This window comes from Phoenix dactylifera, chromosome 9 (genome assembly GCF_009389715.1).
Source record: "Phoenix dactylifera cultivar Barhee BC4 chromosome 9, palm_55x_up_171113_PBpolish2nd_filt_p, whole genome shotgun sequence".
NCBI lineage: Eukaryota > Viridiplantae > Streptophyta > Magnoliopsida > Arecales > Arecaceae > Phoenix > Phoenix dactylifera.
Window position 1 is genome coordinate 11,683,935 of NC_052400.1, and position 11,959 is coordinate 11,695,893.

Here is an 11,959-nt window from a genome sequence, read left to right on the forward strand (position 1 = left end):
GGTTATCTACCGATTTTTTTTTTTTAATTTTTCATTTGGCCTTGACATTTCGAATAATTTTTGATCAGGGATGCTTTTATTCACTATTTCTGTTAGGATCCGACTAGGTGACCTAGCCTCCGCTTCTACTTACAGACCCCACCTCTACTTACGAGCCACCACTGTCGATCACCGCTTTTATAGCTCTTCTCATCTTCTTTTTCTTCCAAAAGCCCTTTCCTCAGACTACTAAAATCATGGCGCAAATCCTTGCTGGAGACAAAGTAATGGGCACTAAACTTTTTTCTCCGCACTCTTATGGTCCCTAGGCTATCACCGTTGGCCCGTTTGAAGCCGCTTGGCCGCCGAATTTAGCCATGAGAACTCCCATATTTCGGATCCTTTCTTTCCTATTATATATTACAATATAATATAATATATAGAATACATAATAATATTCTATATAATATAATATAATATAGCTATTATATATTATATATTATATATTATATTATTATATTATTATACTCTTATTGTATTATTATATTATTATAGGGTTAGGAGTATTTTAGGAATAACATAAAAATATTATTTTTTTCGGCTGATGAGTAGTTGATTTATCGATCTTCTGGGTGAATAATATGTTCGATCTGTCTATTTCATGGTTTATGCTACTCATTGAAAAATAAGTTATGTGACGAGTATATTGAAAAAGTTGAACAACTTTTTTATGATATTTATCTGTTAAAGAATCGGCCTCAGATTTGAAACCGAAAAATAGGATAAGGTCATCAATGGCATGAGCATTAATTTTACATGAATTAAATGGGGCAATTCTGACCTAAGGAATTTAAGAAGCACGTTATTAGGAGAAGTGGAGGGTGTCTATTTATTTCACGGGGTATGCTTGTTTTAAATTAGGGTTTAAAGAGGGTGTTGGGGTGCTTTAAATTTTTCTTTAGGTGATTCAAATGCGGAAGTTGGGAGTCAATGGAAGGGCGAGAGCATTCAATCCATTCTCAACCGTATGGTCTTGCCCTTTATTTAGTGCCGCCTTTTAATTTTTCACCCTCTTTCGCCAACCTCCCTCTCTTTCCTATCTCTTTCATAATCTCAATATCCCCATATGATGATATTTTTGGTGCATCCAAGGCAAATTGATCAAATGGCTGGGGTTAGACGGGCCAATTTCCATGAAGCTAAGCACATCGAGTTGCGGCTCTCCTATATTGTTGCTTGTGGTTTGTGACATGTGATACGATGAGAAACTAGAAAGTTTATTTGTGAGGATCTGTGTGAACGTATGTTTTGTCATACATTAGTTATTCAATGGATAGATTTTGGACGCTTATATAGGATCAAGAAACCAAATAATACCTTCCAGCTAGCCATTTTGGAGGAGATTTTTGAACTCTTAGCCTTTCAAGGACGTTAGAGCTTAAAGAATATATAAAGATCCATTTTGTTTGGTAGATTTTGGATACTTATATAGAAATAAAAAATTCAAATAATACCTTCCGATCAGCTATTTTGGAATGAGATGGTGGCTCTTATGGCTTTCTCTATCAGATCCTTGCGTGTAGTTCTCTGCTCTTAAATGAGCCTTTTACTCTAGCCTATAAAGCAGTCCAAAATCCACCGTCGGAAACACAGAAAGAAGCGAAGGTTACACGCAACAGAAGAGAGGTTTTTGGAAACGGAAGTGCTCGGTTCTTTTGATCAGAAGCTATGGTGTCCTTGCAAGCAGCCCTTTCCCTGGAGGAAAACTTATGCCTCAACCTCGAGACCCAGCTATCGAAGAAAAGGAAGAGGGAGGACGGCGACTTCTTTGCAAAGGAGCCCGACTTGTTAAAGTCCAATGATCCGAAACCCGACCTCGAGCTCCACCTTGACACTCCCTCGCCCTTGGAATGGCAACGATGCCTTGATATCCAGGTAGATTCATAATTCTGTCCTTCTAGATATTGATTCCCATAGAATTCGATTAGAAGTAAAGTTTAATATATGCAACTCTATAGAACTAGAATTATAAATTCTGTAATATCGAGTAGCATTGCTTGGAAGCACTAACAGTTGCAGTAACCATTTCTGGCACTGCAGTCAGGTGGCCAGATACACTTCTACAACACCATGACAAACAAAAGGGCCTCCAAGAATCCTAGAGGAAGCTCGGAGCCACCGACTTCATGCCCAAGCCTGGACCTTGAGCTCAATAACCTCACGTTTGAGCCCCCGAGAAGCCACATCAATGGAGAAGAGAGAGCAAAGCAGGACTCTTGCGGCAGCTGGTGCAATTCCAAGGATAGTTCTGGCAGGATGTTGAAGTCCTTGTCCTGGTTCTCTTTTGATGCCGATCAGCCGGCCGAGATGGTTGCTGCTGTGTGCATGCGGTGCCACATGCTGGTCGTGATGTGCAAGGCCACTCTAACGTGCCCGAGTTGCAAATTTGTGCACCCACCAAACCGCAGCTCGTCCGCGTTGGTTAAGCCGGGGTTTGAGCTTTTACTTTGCGAGGATTAAGGATTAAGAGAGGGAGTTCATGGCAGATGATGACCATCAAAGAACCGACTGTTAATTTGATGTCATGGCCTTCGTCTACCTCTCGGTTTCCTTGGCACACCTTCCCATTGGAATATAATTTAAAGTAAGGTTGATAAGAGGATCAAGATATATATATCCAAGTATCCAAACACAAATTAACTTGTTTAGTGCCAAGTTTAGGTATCAAGTATTGTCTGTGTAATATATTCACCTTCCACTTCCAAGTATTAGATGGTTGTCGCTGAAAACAATGTCCATGTAAGGTTATTATTCTGACATGAAGGAAGCAAGACTGGTAGCTTTTTATGCTTTTTTTTGACTGGTAATAGATGGCTTGCCTCGTTCTTTCCAATAGCTTATTATTTTATTTAGCTGGAATAAGTGGTTATTTTGGGTTTGAGAATGCCGTCCTACGTGAGGCCTACCGTGTGATGGGTCCGAGCTTAAGCATTGTACTAATTGTGACACGTTTTAAGCTCACTTTCATTATAAGGTGCAAAAGACTATATTAATGGGGGTTCTAGCAAAGGTGGCCCCATATTTAAATCTTGTACGAACTCTGCAAAAGAAGATTTTTTTTTTTTTTTCCAGTCGTAGGAGTAATGAGCCATCAGTCTTTTAGGTGAAGTAGACTCAGCCAATTAATGCTGATTAGTTTGGATGATAGCGTTATGATGTAATGAGTGCTGTAAACTGCGGCATTTAAGATAATTGAGCTGTTTTCCTACCGCCCTTGCTGAGACCGATCCTAACTTATGGACTCGTTTGGTACGACCAAAAAAAAAAAAAAAAAAAAGAGAGAGAGAGAGTAAGAAAAGTATGGCCAATAAAAAAATGTTATGAGATATCTCTTATTTTATTGAAATTTTTAAAAGGGAGAGACGAAAAAATTATATTTTCATAAAAATATGATTTCCACGTTTCATTGAAAAGTCTTTCTCATGAGAAACATGAGAAAGCTATTTTTTCCGTGAGCCAGAAATCACTTCATCTGTATTTTTTTCCCTAAAAAAGTACTTCAGCATTAAAGACCTAATTTTTATTAAGAATATAATAAGAATTATACATAACTTTTCTAGAAAAGTGGATGGTCAACGAAACATAAGTACTCTGTAAATCTGTCACTTTCTCATTATCAACCAAACATGCGAAAAGTACTTTTTCAGGCATGCTTTTTTCAAAAATCTACTTCTCAGGAATCATATTTTTAGAAGGAAAAATGCTTCTCGTGAACCAAATAAGAGCCCTATATGAACTTTCTAAGTCTTCACAAGACTAGTGAAAAAAAACGTATAAAAAGTTTTATTACGAAATCAACAAAGATAAATCAATGAGATAAAACTCAAAGGAGGATTACTGATGGATCTAGTGGAGATGAATTATGAATCAAATAATCTTGTAAGTACTAGTTATGATCATACAATTTTAATTATGCTGAGTAGAGCATCATTCAGAAATTGATATGACTAATCCATTTAGGAATTGGATTGACTGGATATGGATATTAACAAAAGATTGTAATTAAAATTGATGCTGTCACATGAACGAGTAAGCCATTAACTAGATGTGGGATCGAGACATGGAATACATGTGAAATCATTACCTTGTGGCTCCTCAAAAACCACCATTACAGATTGTGTCATCTCAACTGTCAGTGTTTGTTAAAAATTAATAAGCATGATTACTAAGATTTAGCATTGAGAGTGGAACCTTTTTTGAGAGGTCCGAGGAAAATTTTCGGGTAATGATATCTAGACATTTATATGCTTCTGCTATGGACTTAGACATGTGTTTGAGCTAAGAAAGAAAACGTTTCTGCATAGAATGAACATCATGTAGCTGGAATCCAGGACTATGAGACTTGTGGCGGAACTTGGTTCAATTAGACTTTTGCATTTGTTTACTTATATCAATTCATACACTTGTTGAAGATCTTAACCCTAGCTAATTCTATCTGCACCTCTGATTTTGAAGTCTCTTCCTAATTAAGGTCTAAGACACCCCTGCAAATGGCTCGAATTGTGGAGATACAGGTCAAATCTAAGCTGGTGCGGTCATTTTTTTTCTGTTTTCAGGGAAAGCATTTAACCCTATGGAGAAAAATTCAGGTTGCTTATGATTCGTGATACAATTGGGTCAGGTCGACATAGGTACATGTGATCTAAAGCCAACCATTTTCCAAAATTCAGGCCCCTGGTGAGGCATAAACTCCCAATTATGTGGCAAAGATCCATAATCCAACATGTAATTATTATCTCATGTTTTCGAATTTGACTGCAAAAAGACTACACCTAAATTACAATCTCAATATTAATTATGTTCTTTTGCAGATTGCTAGCCACTTACCAAAGGGCAAATCATCTCACTTACTCCAGGGTAGAATTGCAAATTAATTGAGCTTAAGTGTGCATTTTGGGCCTTTGGTTTAGTTACACGGAAGCGGTGTTTGAGCTTGATTGGAGCTCAATAACTTTACAAACAATCCTAGTTGATACTCACAATCTCAGCATGTCAACTGCTTAAATAAATTGATTCACAAGTTAAACCAAAAAATTAAGGTAAGCACTATTCCATCTTCGCTCGCTTGTAAGTCTAGCATGGCCTTGCAAATCGGTTTTGGTCAATTGTCTAAACAAACAAGGTCATGCGAGCATAATGTCTAGTCAAGTCTAAGCTTCTCATAGACAAGTTTGTTGATTTATAGACCTAGGTAAAGTGAAGCTAAATGATGGTTTTTAACATGATATAACTTCAATAACCTACAAGTTCCGCAAAACACTAGCATCCTTGAAAAGGAAACCCCCCTTTAGAGCTATTATAATTATAAGAAAAGAAAAATTACTATTTACCTAATTAGCTATCAATTTGATTATATTAGATCTTGATATTTGCTGTCATATTTTCATGTAGGCTATAGAAAATTATATGAGAAACCAGAAGGGCTGGTAAAGTCACTTTGATATTGGATGCCAGCCACCTAAGTTCAATCTTATCCTAATTCTAATTTCATCGGAGCTCCCCCTCCCTTGCTGATTTTTTAATCAAGCTTCCTATCATCTTACTTCCAAAGATAATAATAATAATAACAATAAAGAAGCAAAAAATGGTATTATTTGATAAGGTCATTGCTTATATATCAAGACATAATCTTAGAAGCAACATGAACATTTCAATTGGAAAAGAGATATAAAATTTTTATTAAAAGCACCATGAATGACACCATCAAACGGAGGTTATTGCCCTTATTATGAATTTGGCTGCTATGTATCTATAATCTAAGCAAATTTCCCATCTTTTAGAAAAAGCGGGAACCGAAAGGTTTCAAAAGAGAAGTTGCCCCTCGTCGGTGGAGAAGAGAAAGAAAGAAGAGAGAGGCGCGGGATGGGGAAGGACGGCGAGCCCGACCCCGCTCTTAAGGTCCAGACCGCGATCCAATGCGTGAGGGTCGCTTCCATGCTCGCGGAGCTCCGTTCGTTTCCCCGCCGGATCACCGCGCCGGCGGCGCAGGCAGTGGCGGACCGTCCGGTGATTCTCCCTTTTTTCCTCCTTTTTGTACGGTTTGTTTGCGTTCTTTTGGAACCCTAAGCATCCGATGGCAACAATTCTTCGTTTTCACTTAAGATTTCAACCAGGAGAGTGAGGATTTGCGGAGCTACGCTGCGGATCTTAGGGCGAAGCTGGTTGCGGAGCGTGCGAGGAGGAGGAGATTGGAGCGCCTCGTTGGACAGGAGGTAATGCTTCATGTTGTTCTTTTGGCGATGATGTTGTGCTTCTCCTTGTTTCTTCTTTTGATCTGATGGAGCTGATTTAGAGATTTCAGTTAGGGTTAAATTTTGGGTTGTGATTAGGTTCTTGAACTTGATCGGAACTGCATAGTGTGAGAAAAATGGGAAATTGATGACAAAGGTACAAGGCGATGCTGATTTGATTGGAAGGTTTGCAAAGAATTGTGTGAGATGATTGGGATGTATGTTCAAATCTTGTTTTTTAATAAAAGATTGAAAGATACAGACGAATATTGGTTACATTTGTAAAGGTTTTAAAGATCGGAAGCATGCTTTGTTTATCAAATCAGTATAATTTTCTTTTCAAGGGCTTTTAGTTGGTCCTCTTGGTGCCTCGGGTGTTAGATTAGGTTGTTTCCAGATTTTTTTCATTCATTCTCTCTGACAGTGTACCGTGGAAGATATAGAGACATTCTTGATCTGGGGAAGACTGCTATTGCCGATGGGAAGACACAGCATAGTTCTCTCGTAGCCTATTCCACTATGCTATACTTTTTTTTTTTGCGTTTGTTTGTGTTTGTATGCATGTCTTTGTGCATACATGAACATGCATGTCTGCACGAGCTTGCATGCATGCACATGACCATATGCGCATGTCTGCATGTGTTGTAGGCTTGTAACATGGCTTTTATTATTGCAACTTTATATAAGATCGTTGCTAAGGTTTTAAGAGGTTTGAGAGTTCTACTTTCACCTCATTATCTAATCTACTCAAGGACTTGTACAGTAGGATGAGAATAAGCAGAGGAAAATGTGAAGAGGGGATTATGAAGGAAGTGTGGATAAGAATAAGATGTTCGGGAGGTGTGATCTGTGGCATATTTGTTAACTCAAATTGTTTTTCTACATGAATATAGTGATGATGTTTCTACATTTTTATTCTTTCTTCTATCTTCGTATACGGGGATTTTATTAGATCTAGGTTCATAGGGGCATCTAAAGTATAGTGAAATTGATTTGATATCCCAAGGTGATGCAGATGGTTTGTAGATGTTACTAAGGGTGAGTTCAGAATGCAAGGCATACAGCCCAACTTCTGGTGTAGTCAATGTATCCTTCTGGATTCTTATCTCAGACCTCTTTCAGAAACTATGAGACTATGAAAGCTAAGGGCCTGTTTGGTATTGCTTCTGTTTTCTGTTTTCATTTTCAAAAAACCAGGAAAAAGGTATATTAGACTGAATAGCATGTATGATGAAATCCTTTTGGTCTTTAAAATTGCTTGTAAAATCAGTAGATCTTTTGGAAGCATAGATTTATTGCTTTCATAAAAGAGTGAGAATAAAAGCAAGGAGTTGGGAAAATTTTGTGCGAATGGTATCTCCAATGTACATCTCCTGCAGTATTTCACTGATTTGGAGGGAAACTAAAACATAAAAACAACGATCCTAAAGGGGCCCTAAGTGTCATTTTTCCAGTTTTCAGGAGGAACTCTAAATCTCAGTATCTTCTCTAACGAGGTTTAGTCGAGGAATTTCCCTATACCTGCTAGGATACTGAACGTAAGGGAAAAAAATGAGAATTCTTTCTAATTACCAACTTTCAAACATCACTAGCTACATTAATACCAGGGTATTTTGAAAATCTTTTATTTTACCTAATGAATTAATGATACAGGAATGGCTGGACAGGCAAACAGAATATGTGACCTACTTTTATCTTTGCTTTTCTATCAAGAGCATTAGTTCAACAATTTAACGAGTGTATTGCTGACTGGCAACTCTGATCCTGCAATCTGGTTTTTATTTTGTTTTACTTTATTTTGAGAGAACTGCAATCTGACTTTTATGGTCAAGTTCAGTTGTTTAAATCAGGATTAGCTCCATGGGACTCTGCTACCGGACCGAATTGTCTGAAAGTTTTGTGAATACAGATGGGAATTGAATATCTTAGTTGTTGGGATTGCTCTGCTACTCAATAAAATTACAATATTCTTACTTCTTACAGGGCTCAAAATTTGGATTACTATCCTACTAGAAGCAAGAACAGCTGCAGATTCCAGATCCATCTTTAATGAAGCAAGCATATTTGGGCCATCATGGCGATAGCAGTGCCCGGGGTGTCGTTAACTGAGATGCTCGGCCCATCCTTGGGGTATGACTAATATCTACACTAGTGCCATTGAACTTACTATCATTTTAGACTTTATTGATTAAATATTTTATTTATTATCTTTAATTTTGGATCATTTTAAAAATAAATATATATTTTATAATTAAAAAAAATTGTAAGGTGTATGAAACTCTACTGAAGAGGTTATGTCTCTCCTCCCCAGATTCGTTGCACGCGACGGATTGTCTGGTAAGTGGTTATGCGCGAAGAGAGACATAACCGTATAAATCTAAAAACTGAAAACAAACATAAATGCGCAAGGGGGGTGAGGACATGGAAGGATTGAGAGTGTAGGGACTTATCATAAATTCAGAGCCAGACAAAGGACCGAGTGAAAAGTTTACCTACAAAATTTTCTCCATCCTTAGCATTGCCTGCTTTCCCCTCCATTGTCCGGCCATCTGAGCACTCTCTCCGTCCCTCCATCCCTCTCTCTCTCTCTCTCTCTCGAGAACGGCATGCCCTTCTTCCGCCGCATTCCCTCCCTTCGTTCCCTCCCCCTCATCTCCTTCCCCAATCCAATCCCCCGCCCGTTCTCCCAAGCTCACACTTTCCCACTCCCAAACCCCCAACCCTCCCCGCTTCTCCAAATCCCACCTCTCGAAATCACCAAGCCAAGCCATGGCGGAATCGGATCCCAATCCGTCACCATCGACGGAATCTGCCGTCTGGTCTCTCAATGCTTCGACGACGGCGACAAAAAGCTTCGGTCTTTCCGACTTGATGTGACCGCAGAACAAGCGGTGGCCGCCGCCGCCCTCCTCGCAGAGCGAGAAGGCTCGATGGTGGCGCTAAGCTTCTTCCACTGGGCTATCGTCCGCCCGGAATTCAGGCAATTCATGCGGTTCTACATCACGGTGGCGAGCTCGTTGGTCGGTAGGGGGAATTTGGAGAAGGCCCAAGAGGTCATGAGATGCATGATTACGAGCTTTTCCGAGATCGGGAAGCTGAAGGAAGCTGTGGAGATGTTGTTCGACATGCGGAGCCTGGGGCTGCCCCTCAGCGTCCACACCTTAAATTTGGCGCTTAGAATTGCTGTTGAGTCTGGCTCGATAGCATATGCTTACCAATTGTTCGTGGAAATGCCGGTAAATGGCGTCTTTCCGAATACTTGCAGTTTCAAGACAATGATTGCCGCCTACTGTCGAGAGGGCCGTGTTGCCGATGTCGAGAAGCTGTTGAGAGCGATGGATGGGAAAGGTTTCCGTGTAGATAATGCAACCTGCACTTCGATTGTGGAAGCGTTTTGCCACAAGGGTCGCTTTGGCTGGGTTTTCGCTCTCTTTGAGAAGATGTCAGAGATGGGCCTGGCTCCAAACGTCATCAATTACACCGCTTTGATAAATGGGTTGTGCAAGAAGGGAAGCGTGAAGCAAGCATTTCAAGTGTTGGAGGAGATGGTTGGGAAGGGGCTGAAGCCAAATGTTTATACCCACACTTCATTGATCGATGGGCTGTGCAAGATTGGGTGGACTGAGCGAGCGTTCCGGCTGTTTCTGAAGCTTGTTCGGAGCGACTCATACAAACCAAATGTGCGAACTTACACTGCAATGATTGCAGGGTATTGTAAAGAAAACAAGCTTAATCGAGCTGAGATGTTGTTGGCGAGGATGTCTGAACAGGGGCTGGCACCAAACACTAACACGTACACTACTCTGATCGATGGGCATGCTAAAGAGGGAAATTTGGATCGAGCTTATGAGCTGATGGACCAAATGAAGAGACAGGGTTATCTTCCAAATGTTTGTACATACAATGCGGTCATTGATGGGCTCTGCAAGAAAGGAAGGGTTAGAGAGGCTTACAGGATGCTTCAAGAAGGATTGAATCAGGGTTTGCAGCTGGATAAATTCACTTACACTATTCTTATAAGCGAGCACTGCAAGCGAGGCCAGACTGCTCGTGCTCTAAAATTGTTTGATCGGATGGTTGGAGCCGGTTGCCAACCGGATATTCATACATATACCACCTTGATCTCTGCATTCTGCAAGCAAAAGAGGATGGATGAGAGTGAGAGGCTCTTTGAGCGATGTCTTGGTTTGGAGTTGGTTCCAACGAAGCAAACTTATACGTCAATGATAAGTGGTTATTGCAGGGTTGGAAAAGCAAGCTCTGCTTTGAGAGTCTTTGAGAAGATGATCCAGAATGGATGTGTAGCTGATTCAGTTGCATATGCTGCTTTGATAAGTGGGCTTTGCAAAGACTGTAGACTAGAGGAGGCACGAGCACTATATGAGGCCATGTTAGATAAAGGTCTGGTTCCATGCGAGGTCAGTCGCATTACATTAGCATATGAGTACTGTAAGAGAGACAAAACTGATGCTGCTATGTCCGTGTTGGAGAGGCTAGAAAAGAAGCAGTGGGTCCAGACAGCCAATATCCTAATAAGAAAGCTCAGTTCCGAAGCGAAGGTTGATGCAGCTTGTTTGTTTTTCAGCAAACTGTTGGATGAACATTGCAATGTTGACCGCATAACTTATGCTGCATTCCTAAATGCATGCTATGACAATGATAGATATTCTGTTGCCTCCAATCTTTCTGAGAGGATTTCCAAGGGAATTGTTGGCTTTGGCGGAGAAAATGGTGTTGGAGTAACTTGAGTTGCCTGGAGTTTTTGAGCCATTATACCGGTTGCTTCTTGTTTCATTTGAAGGATCGATTCATTCAATCTCTGGGTATATGCCTGACGAATGGAATTCTCAGCAATCTGTGTAGATGTCTGGATTTTTTTGTGATGTACACATCAGACAAATATTGAACACATTGCTATGTAGGAAGTTTCTAAGACGGGGTTAACAAGCAATGCCTTTTTTTTTTTTTTAATTCCATGGCAACTGATTTTTCTAAAACTGCTTGGCTCCTATGGAATTCAAGGAATTGCCTTTTGCTTATTAAGTCGTGACAAAAGTGTTTGTAAGTGCAAAGAAGTCATAATTTCTGGCACTTAGGGGCATTGGTGTCTGAGAAAACAGTGAGACTTTTCTTTTTTTTTTTTCTCTCTCCAAAAGTAAGTTCAAGAATGTTTTCTTGCATTCTTCCACCCAAATCCTTGCAAGCTTTTGAATCAGATTCGCCATTTCGGTACCGGATCTTGTACTGGTGCCACATTAGCATTGAGTCAGTACAGTATGGTACAAAATTTTTTCGACGTACCGAGTGTTGATACGCCATCCATATCAAATATCGATACCGAACCGATTTGGTATAGTACGTTCTGTACCGTCTGATTTAGGTCGGTATGATGAACCATACTTTGAACAATATCTGATTTAGAAACCCATTCTAATGAATGAGTAGATCACGGTGCAATTGTAATACATATAGTAATGGGGCTCACGTCGGTAAGCATCAGAGCTCAAGCTTCATTGATCCAGATCTCTTGTTAAAGGCGAGAGATGAATAGAGTGCTCCCTAGAATCCTTCATCTGGAGAGGATCTGACAATAGCATGAAAGAGTTTGCATGGTTGTGGACTAGGTCGTGTTTTTTTTAACTTGCTAAGGTCAAAACTGTAGGTGAAGTTAGTATCAGTGAATGGCTGCA

At 40.0% G+C, this 11,959-nt stretch overlaps 2 protein-coding genes and 1 long non-coding RNA gene across 4 annotated transcripts; all 3 read left to right on the forward strand.

The window, feature by feature from the left end:
• The first annotated feature begins 1,616 nt into the window (after nt 1-1,616).
• Nucleotides 1,617-2,872, forward strand: LOC103701757. Its single transcript, XM_008783921.4, has 2 exons — nt 1,617-1,914; nt 2,080-2,872. The coding sequence occupies exons 1-2, from the start codon at nt 1,708-1,710 to the stop codon at nt 2,497-2,499; spliced, it is 627 nt and encodes a 208-aa protein (XP_008782143.2). The 5' UTR covers nt 1,617-1,707; the 3' UTR covers nt 2,500-2,872.
• A 2,976-nt stretch (nt 2,873-5,848) lies between these two features.
• On the forward strand, nt 5,849-6,612 carry LOC120112046. Of its 2 annotated transcripts, none has more exons than XR_005513555.1 (2): nt 5,849-6,072; nt 6,153-6,612. It is a non-coding gene; the product is annotated as an uncharacterized LOC120112046 (long non-coding RNA). The 2 variants fall into 2 exon arrangements; XR_005513556.1 differs by having other exon boundaries at nt 5,849-6,045.
• A 1,942-nt stretch (nt 6,613-8,554) lies between these two features.
• Nucleotides 8,555-11,236, forward strand: LOC103701885 (pentatricopeptide repeat-containing protein At4g19890). The gene has a single exon (XM_008784104.4). The coding sequence runs from the start codon at nt 8,876-8,878 to the stop codon at nt 11,015-11,017; it is 2,142 nt and encodes a 713-aa protein (XP_008782326.2). The 5' UTR covers nt 8,555-8,875; the 3' UTR covers nt 11,018-11,236.
• The last annotated feature ends 723 nt before the right edge of the window (nt 11,237-11,959 follow it).

Excerpts from the sequence above, each read along its gene's own strand:
- LOC103701757 (XM_008783921.4), top strand. The coding sequence starts at position 1,708 with ATGGTGTCCTTGCAAGCAGCCCTTTCCCTGGAGGAAAACTTATGCCTC. Across the intron at positions 1,915-2,079 it reads AACGATGCCTTGATATCCAG|TCAGGTGGCCAGATACACTT; the intron begins GTAGATTCATAA and ends CTGGCACTGCAG.
- LOC103701885 (XM_008784104.4), top strand. The coding sequence starts at position 8,876 with ATGCCCTTCTTCCGCCGCATTCCCTCCCTTCGTTCCCTCCCCCTCATC.